The 9358-nt window shown below is 34.8% G+C and overlaps 1 protein-coding gene across 4 annotated transcripts in view; it reads right to left on the reverse strand.

Moving 5' to 3' along the window:
* Positions 1-9358, reverse strand: part of ptch1 (patched 1) — a 149850-nt gene that overhangs the window by 23576 nt on the left and 116916 nt on the right. For all 4 annotated transcript variants that reach the window (XR_005634334.1, XM_039758855.1, XM_039758854.1 and 1 more), the window contains 2 exons: positions 6338-6521; positions 2184-2464 (listed from right to left, as the gene is read on the reverse strand). Coding sequence is in view for 3 of the 4 variants with exons in the window: in XM_039758855.1 (XP_039614789.1) it covers positions 2184-2464; positions 6338-6521 (465 nt within the window). In the remaining variant the exon portion in view is untranslated. The remainder of the gene's footprint in view (positions 1-2183; positions 2465-6337; positions 6522-9358) is intronic.

The raw sequence follows: 9358 nt of genomic DNA on the forward strand, positions 1-9358 counted from the left end.
AAATCTTTTTTTAAATCGATTATCATTCATTCAGTTATTTCTTTGTTTAATCAAGTCTTTCAAACAAAATACTAATCAGCATTAATTCACATAATATGATAAATCACATTTTCATGATTTTGTGGTCTGAACTTTGGTCTGCTCTAGAGTGAATCCCTAAACCCAGAAAGTCAAACTAGGATATTGGCAACACTGAATAATCACTTTACTGTATAACAATAAATTTACAAGATTAAGGTTAAATATGAGAAATAACAATAAAATGGAATACCACGTAATAACAAATGTATATTCTTTCTAGGCCTTCATAAGCAAAACAGGGACCCAATCTAGGTCCCATTTTGGGGGACTGATCCACGTTCTAAATCAGACACAATATTCAACACAAGTCTTAATTACAAATCCTGAACCAAACTTGACGCTCTTCCTGTCTGTCAGCACACCCACACCAACTTTATGCACTCAATTCCAAGCTCACCTGAACTTTAGTAATGAGATCCTTTTAAGCCTCAACCCTGAAGCATATCCATATTGGTGTGGGAATCACTTGTAGGTCTGGGCTTGGATCTGTAAAACTTCTGGGGCAGTACTTCTGGAGTCTGCCCCTCGCTCCCAATAACCTTTTATCAGACAAAGCTGCAAGAGCTTGAAATAAATAGGAAGCTACAACAAGGGTATAACAACTTGTTCTGTGCCCCCGATTGTCTTTTCCGTTTTAATCTATTCCTGAAAATACTGCTTCTGGGAATTCTTATACAACTAACGGTGGTAACCAGACCAGTTATGCTTGGCACTCCAGCCAGGGTGCTGGAAGGAATATTGCAACAACAGTGAACCTTTGAGAGAAGAGGTACTTTATTTTATTTCAGATTTAAACAATATTTATTTGTACAGAATTAAAATCTGACACCATTTACTTAAACTGGCCTTTATCAAAACTTGCACGTTAGAATGTAGTTGCACACAGAGTAATATTCATATGCATACCTGTTAAAATTAGTTTATTTGAATTGTGATACTGTAGATGTTACTGTAATCAGAAGCAATGATTCTATTGCTACTTGCCTTTAAACACTAGATTATACCTTTCTTTAGTAAAATGAGAGAATAAAATAAGTACAGATTAAATATATGAGGTACTTCAAAAAGTTTCTGCACTTTTATATTTTTTTTGGAAACGATGAAGGCAAGAGGAGTAGTAATTGGGCATTAAAAAGTTGGTACGATGCTGGGAAAATTGCATCGCAAATGAAGGTGACTATGTAGAAAGGTAATTTGTTTTTGAAATTCTAAATAAATAGAGTTAAAAAAAAAAAAGTGTGGAAACTTTTTGAATGTCCCTCGTACATTATTTGACCACTTTTTGATCAAATTTGATTATTTATTTTCTAATATTATTTATAAAAAGTTGCTATTATCAGTTGTCCTCACTGTGGTAAATGCAAATATAATTTATTACAACTATTTTAAAGTTCATCCAATGCTAAACATGTTACTCCTTTTTAAGTCCTTATCTTAAATATTCTAAAGCAAAAGGATGATTGACCCAATTAGACAGGAGTCTGCTTGTTTAACTGACAACTAAAAAAGCTATTCAATGAAAGATATGAATAGGCTGCTTCTGGAAATAAGCTGTAACCTGAAATAACCTGCAATGCTTCACAGTGGTGAAGAGAGTTTTGAACTTCAGTTATTGAATTGGAATAAAGAAAAAAACATTCAACTAGTTAAATATATTTCGAGAGCTCTAATATAAACACAAATTTGTGAACAATAGTTGAGCTTAAACTTTGTAGAAAGGAGTTCTTTAATAGGTGGTAACACAATGAATACATAGGCAACACTAAATACTTTCAACTTAAAAGGTGTGAATTTTGAAACTTACTGAAACTGTATTAATGCAGAACATTAAAAAACAACAATGTGTAAGAAAAGAGAAATAAAAGAGGCTATTAATTTTACACATTGATAAAATAATACTGTAAACGTTTACACATTGATAAAATAATACTGTAAAACTGTAATGTAAAAATAACAGTTTTCCAAGGCATTTTAGAATAGTAAACTCCTAGAATATAAGCTCTTTAACTGGGTATTAATGAATCAATAAATGCCTCGTCATTTTAGCAAGAACTATATGCACAATTTAAAAATCCAATTCTAAATGTAAGTAATGCACTTACAATAATGCCAGCTGTCCATGGGTTGAGCAGGAAGAGGGCACACACCAGAAAAGTGCATGCCAACACCACGCTGATGGACAACAGAAGCCAATGACGTAGACCAATGTACTGTTCCCAAAACAGGAATGGATAACCATTTGGGTAACTGGATACACCTTGTTTGCTGTAATTGTTGCAGACAGCCCTGACACTTTCAATAGCTTCCACAAACTGGGATGTCTCCTGCAGCCCGTTGAGGTAGAAAGGAAACTGAGCATATTCAATAGGCTCTGCAGCTGGAACTGTAATTTCCAATTATTTGATATGGATAAAGAAAGAAAGAAAGAAAGAAAGAAAGAAAGAAAGAAAGAAATAAAGAAAGAAAGAAAAGGTTATATTTCAAAATTAAAATTAAACAATGACACTTGGATAATATTGATTATAATTCTACATTTAAATAATGAAATATGCAAATATTACACAAATACATTATAAAATTGAATTAAACAAAGTTCTTACAAACACAAGCAATATAAGAACAAATTACATGATTATTACATTATCAACTTTAAAATATACTGCACTTTTTACTGCTAGTGCAAATGAAATTGAAGTATCACCTAAAGCAAATTAAGTTAAAAGTAATGTTTAGCTTTTTCACTGTAAGCTGCTTTGTGAGAGATCATTTTTGTCTTTATCTAAAATTCATGGAGCATCTGCAGCTACTTAGTGGGCCAGTCCACAATCTGGTAGATAGTTCTCATATCAGAGCCTTGTTCAGAAAAAAATGTAATGATGGCCATTGCTAAAGTTTTTGTCATGAAAATTAGGACCTATATATAAAATGCAATCATTTGTAATATAAAAATAAAATTTCTTCTTATAATGAAGATTTTACAATAAATCAAGCTTTTCCTCATTTCACGCATAGTTACAGCATGATCATGAATTATGTATGAATTTAAAAAGATTAATGATATCCAATGCCAAAAAATAAAACCTGCCTCGTTACATTTGACAATGGAAAAGCTTTAAATGCAGTAAATAATAACTACCGTATCTCCGTAGCAAACACTTACTATTTAATTAACTCCTCTCATCACATCCTTAATCTGATCAAAAGACTAATCATTTTCTTCATTTTTAAATGTGTCGTTATAATACGAATTGTATACATTTACACATCCTGTAAAGTAAATAAATTCCATTGCAAGTCACATTCATGCAACTCTCTCAATCACTTGTGTATGTACATGATGTAAATTTACAATAGCAATCAACCTGCAGAAAAACTGCAGTACCAGGAATGTAACACCTATAGGCACTGGCAGAGTGCACAACTTCACACAGAGTGCAGCTGGACTTGGATTCAATCTTGTTCTCCTAGATCTGTGAGGCAAAAGTGCTTTCTGTTGACTGTGAATTTATCCACATGGCATTTAGTCATAATAAAAGAAGAAATGTACCTATTCATACTTTATCAAACCTGTTAAATCCAGTTCAATAACTACTTAAGCTAAATTACTGCTGTAATAGGTATTTGATTTCTTTCATTTGCGTTCCTACTATCTCACTTGGACAGCCTACAGCATCACTGCTGTGTGTAGCCATTGATGCCTCCTTCCAAACAGTGCCACATGCCCTCATCTACCTCATTCATGACATTGACTCTGCCTTGCACCTCGCTTGGGAAATATCCTCTGCATCACTGTGAGACAATACAATATCCTCTGTCTCACTGTGAGACCCTCCGTGATACAAGCCAAGGTCCTTAGGGAGACTTGACAGTGGCCATGCACCTACACTACTGGACTTTTGCAGCAAAGACGCATCTCCATAGACTTATGCTACTTTTACAATGTACTATACTAAGAGCTACCTTTTTGTGGGTTTGTAGTGACACACGTTTGGGTCTGTTGCATTGTGCGATTTTTAAATAAATAAATGGGGTGCTCAGGCGAAGGGGAGGAGGTTCAAGCAGTAGCATGACGGACCGTTTCCAGAGTGCTGGTGAGTAATCGGCCAGCCAAGCATTCATGGGCAGATGCACATGGCAGTTAGTTGTCTCATTAGCATTCTGGAATCCATGTACACCAATTGAAGAATAAAAGGAGCCTTGGTCTAAAAACAGGAGAGGAGGAAAGAGAGAAAAAAATATATTTAAAGAACGAGGGAGAAAGGAGGATTGGGGTGCTTGGGCATAGTGATGAGAAAGTGGGCAGTTGTTGGTCCCGTGTAGAAGCGATCAATCAGTGTTCTGGCGGTGGAATGTCCTAAGTCATATGAGTGGGAGAAATAAGAGGAGCTCTTCTAGGGATCTAGTAGGTGCCAGAAGGTTGTGATGAAGATGGTCAAGGAAGGGTTTGGGGCATCACAGCAGATGCCGAAAGAGGTAGTTGGTGTGAGAGATGGAGGCTGGGAGCACAGCTGCTGGTCTCTCCTCCAGTTAAGATGACCTGTAATGTGAGACAAAGAGAAGTCGTGCTGGGCAGGGACAGCAAAAGTGAGTGAGGAAAGGAGACCCGATTGCGGAACTGTTTTTATTGGAATGATTATTATTTTATTATGGATTTTAACTTTTATGAATGAACACCTGTTTTTATGGATTATTTTTTTATTTATAAAGGATGGAGCACTGCATTTCGGGGATTTGAACCACTGGCTGTTTTGTTTGACTTTTTAAAATAAAAGCACAATTTGCACTTTGCACTTTACTCTTGACTGTCTTGTGTCCTCATTGCATGGCTCATACTGGTCATGTTATCAATATTTTCAGGTGCATGTTGAGCTAACCTGGACCGTCACAGGGTTTCCCAAACTTTATGAGAGAGAGACCCAGACAGAGATGTCAATGTATAGTCTTCTGAGTAAATTTCATTACTGCAGCTGTTATTATTTCTCCCCAAACATCCCAACCCCCAATTCTTGTCCTTCATTTTTCTGTGCTTCTGCATCTCTCCATAACCAATGGCAAAACCAAAAAATGTCTCTCTGAAAGCAATGCTTGCTGCAGCGTAGATTCTTCAGACTTTAAGAATGTAGAAACAACATAATCTTATAGATTCTTAATTATTAATAGTTGAAATAATTTAAAATTATCTTTAACAATTTATGTACAAAATATAGTCATATAAATATGTGAATGCATTTCATCATGAAAATGATATCATCTGAAGTATGAATCTTAGTATTCTAAATGTTCAGAGAATAATCAATTAATTTAATGTGCTCTGTCTGGTGACTGCTGTCTGTCACTACAGTTTGCACAAGAGGTAGCAAGTTTAATTGTTTTTAAGGCCTAAAATAATAGAAATATATTGAAACTAATTATTGTTAAATAATCGAAAGTTTACATATTTTAAGTCTTTCAGTGAAACAGCCAGTTAACATAAGCAAAACCGAATGCATGGTTGCCCTGTGGTCCACAATGACCTAGGGTTAAACTCCATTTCTGTGTGTTCTAGCCACTACAGGTTAATTTAATCTAACTTGCAAACATGATTTGCCCTAATATAATCTTGGCTATAAATTTCAATTAAGACTAGGCTTGGAATTCTGCCATAAAGCTTCAGGGTTCAAATACAGTGAAGCACTTTTTGCTTGTTACAGAATAGTATTAACAGAAGCCCCCCTGCTGTAGCCCAATAACCACAACTAGCAGTCATTGAGATAAATGAAAGCTAATGCAAATTAAATCAGTCTGAGATTCCACTTTGAGCAAAGGGAGATTCCACTAATTTTCTCTTAGACTAGTGCCAGGAAACATATGAACAGCTGCCCTTTACTGCTGTTATGATGTGGGTTCTTTTAAAATCAACTGCATTTAACAATACTTATGCCAAAATGTTTATCAGACATAAACTTACTTACAAAATCTCATACACAACAATTTCAACATTAAAACTTAGATATAAAGTTAATTTAAGGTGCTGTTTTCAAAGGATAGAATGTAACAATTTTTTAAACTGTTGTTAGAATACCCCAAAGAATTATGAACAAGCTCTTTAAATAAGTATGTTCAGTACAGTGCAGATACTTCGTAATCTTATGTAAATAAACTCAAATCACATAATGCTGCTAATTTATTACCTGTAGTAAGACATTAAATCCAGAAAAAAAACAAGTTAATTATGAAGCTGTAGGTAAGAATATCAGAGACAAAAAATATCACATACTGTTAAGTCTGGTCTCTGGCATGTAGTCAGCCTTGTCATGGACCCATTCAGGAGGATGTGGAGAGATATTGGCCTGGGAGGCAGCATATGCCACAGGATCATTACTGACCCAGGCTGTTAGGTAAATGTAAAAAGCACTAGGATTGATAATTCCATCAGCATCAATTAATCGATGTCTAGTAACCTGAAACGAGATATAAAGAACATATTCAGTTCTCAGTAACGCACTCACATCTTCAAATATACAGCAATATTGCCAGAATGTTATTAACATTTTTCCCAGTGTGATTTTCAAGATTCTGTCCCTACACTTAGGTGCTACCCTTCCCTTTGAAGGAGACAAGTCTCAATGGTTGTTTCACCTGGCTTCTTTAAGCTGAGCTTAGTAAGACTATGTGTTCATTAGACACTGTCTGTCAAACACTTACCCTAAATTTGGCTCCTGCCGGATCCTTCTTCTTTTCCAATTTGCAATGACATTACCTATCTGGGAAAATGTAGCCACTGCACAACCTAGATCTTAACAAGGCCAACTTGAATGTCCCTAGGAACTTCCATGAAGTACCTGAAGACTGCTGCCCAGAACAGGGTGGCCTAGCCTGTCCAGCTTTGAGTGTTGCTACAATGGTGCCCTCATAGACTGTATGGATATGTTATAATATAACATCAATACAATATTAAATTTACCAAAAACTAATGCTAAAACCCTTTGTTCTTTATTGCCGACCATGTTATAGAGCTGTGTAGGAAATCTAGGAAACTAATTAGCTAGTGGTTAGAATTTTTTTATTTCATGCTCTTTGAATATTATCTGTTTTAAAGGAATACTCCAACCAAAAATATGTTACTTACCCCTTGTAGTTTGCAGTGGTGGCTGAGAAAACTTTATAATCTCTTGAGAAAACAATTAAGATTTAATAGACTGTAATAGTGAACTGCTCTGTCCAAAGGTAAACAATGTGAAAAATATCAAAATAGCCAAAACTGAAATGTATTTTGCAAGTTTTGAGCATTTGTCTGGATAATGGACATGTGGTTTATGAGACACAAGTAACACAAGATTTTTTTTCCTTTTTCCATGGATGTTTTTCACATCATTTTCCATTGCACATAACAGGCTAGTATTGTGGCCCATTATATTATAAACTGTTTTCTTTCATTCTGCATGAAAACATGAGATCAAACATTTTTCTTGACCATCACTCTAAACTACACAGGGTAAGTAACATAAAAAATATCATTTTTTGGTGGAGTATTCTTTTAAGGCTCTTTTACGCAATAGTCTTGAAATTCACTAGCATCTTAAGGGTAGTTAGAGGCCATCAAAATCATAAAAATGAAGTGTTGCAGTGCAAATACTTCCTTATGATATTATTTGCTTTTCAGGCCTGAAAGGAAAACTTGTCCAAACTACACAATAAAATATTCCAGGGATATAGCAAACAATTTTGTGGATCAAGCTCAAAAAGAAAGGCATTTATTGAAAATTGCTATCCTGATATACACCATTTAGATAAATGGCATGGGAGACAGTGCTGTGGAGGCTGGTTCAGTTCTTGGCTTTGTCAATGTATGTATGGAGACTGAATCCCTTGCATGCATTTAAGATTCTGCAAGATACTGAAGGTGCTTTCTAAATTTCAGCAATGCATATATGAGTTTAACTCATGAACAAGTATGGTTATGTGTAACAACATGTCATGTTATGGCCTGATGGTCAATCCAAGATAGCTTCCAGCTTTTTTAATCAAACGCTACAGGGATAAGCTCTGCCTCTCTGCATTCATGTAATGTAAAAAACAAATTCAGAAAGCTGATAGATAAATGACATTTTAACAAAAGCTTAAAATAATATTTTACTAAATGAATACAAAAATTCTACAGAGAAAAGAGACATTTTTCTCCAATAAGCAAACTAAAATGAAATAAATATGGCATAACATTAAAAACTTTAATATAAGTTTTGGAAAACAGTACAAAAGAGGCATACAAGAGTGGGGGTCACAGCCTATCCAAGCAGCACTGGGTGCAAAGCAAGAGACTGCTCAAGAAAAAACACTAGTCCACCATAAATCTCCCACACATTGATCCACAATGAGCCAATTCAGAAGCACCAATAATCCTAACAGGCATGACTTTGAAATTTGGAGCAAAACTAGAGTGCCAGGAGTAAAACATATGCAGACTCCACACAGAAAGTAACAGTGTGGAGTTGGTGCAGTTCTAATTATTGCACTAACATGACATCTTATTGCTACAATTTACGCTGTAAAATAGATTTTTCTGTTTATCTTAAACAATTTAACTTTTACAAAATGAAGACCATATTCATTGTGTGTTTTCTTTTACTTTTTGCTCACGATTAGTAGGTTTACAAACTACAAATGGACATTTGAATGAACCTATAAAAAAGTCATCATTAAAACTGACAGTGCACCTTTCCTCTGATGCTTGTTGCCCATCACTATGCAAATCTCCCAGAATAACTTAGATTGCATTCAATGCTGATTTTGAGTAATTAAGAAAGATACACTATATTTAGCTAAATACTAGCAGTAACCCTCTTGATGACTTTTTATTCAATAATGACTAACATTACACAATAAGATGGATTGAAAAAAAGACAAAATTCTGAAGACAGACTCAAAGTAAAATATAACATCATAAACTAAACAAGCACCTAAACATTCATTATATGGCACTGATTTTAGTTTTTCTTTATGCCATACAAGAACAGACAAGCTCAGAGAATTTACATTTGCCCATTTGAGAATAGTGGATTAGTAAGGTTGTACAATGTTTCTGTGCTCTTATTCTGCCTGGTCAAAATTAATTTAAACAATAAATCAGAGTTAACATGTAACAGAATGTTTTAATGTTAATAATTACAGGAAACTTTAACTTTTTTGAAGCCACTCTACCCCCCACTCAACACATCACTACAGAGTTTGAGGCAAAATCAGTACCTCATGAGCTGACAGAATTATAACCAACAATATACTTTGCCTCTACTAATCTTTA

Source organism: Polypterus senegalus, chromosome 7, assembly GCF_016835505.1.
Source record: "Polypterus senegalus isolate Bchr_013 chromosome 7, ASM1683550v1, whole genome shotgun sequence".
In the NCBI taxonomy this organism is placed as follows: domain Eukaryota; kingdom Metazoa; phylum Chordata; class Cladistia; order Polypteriformes; family Polypteridae; genus Polypterus; species Polypterus senegalus.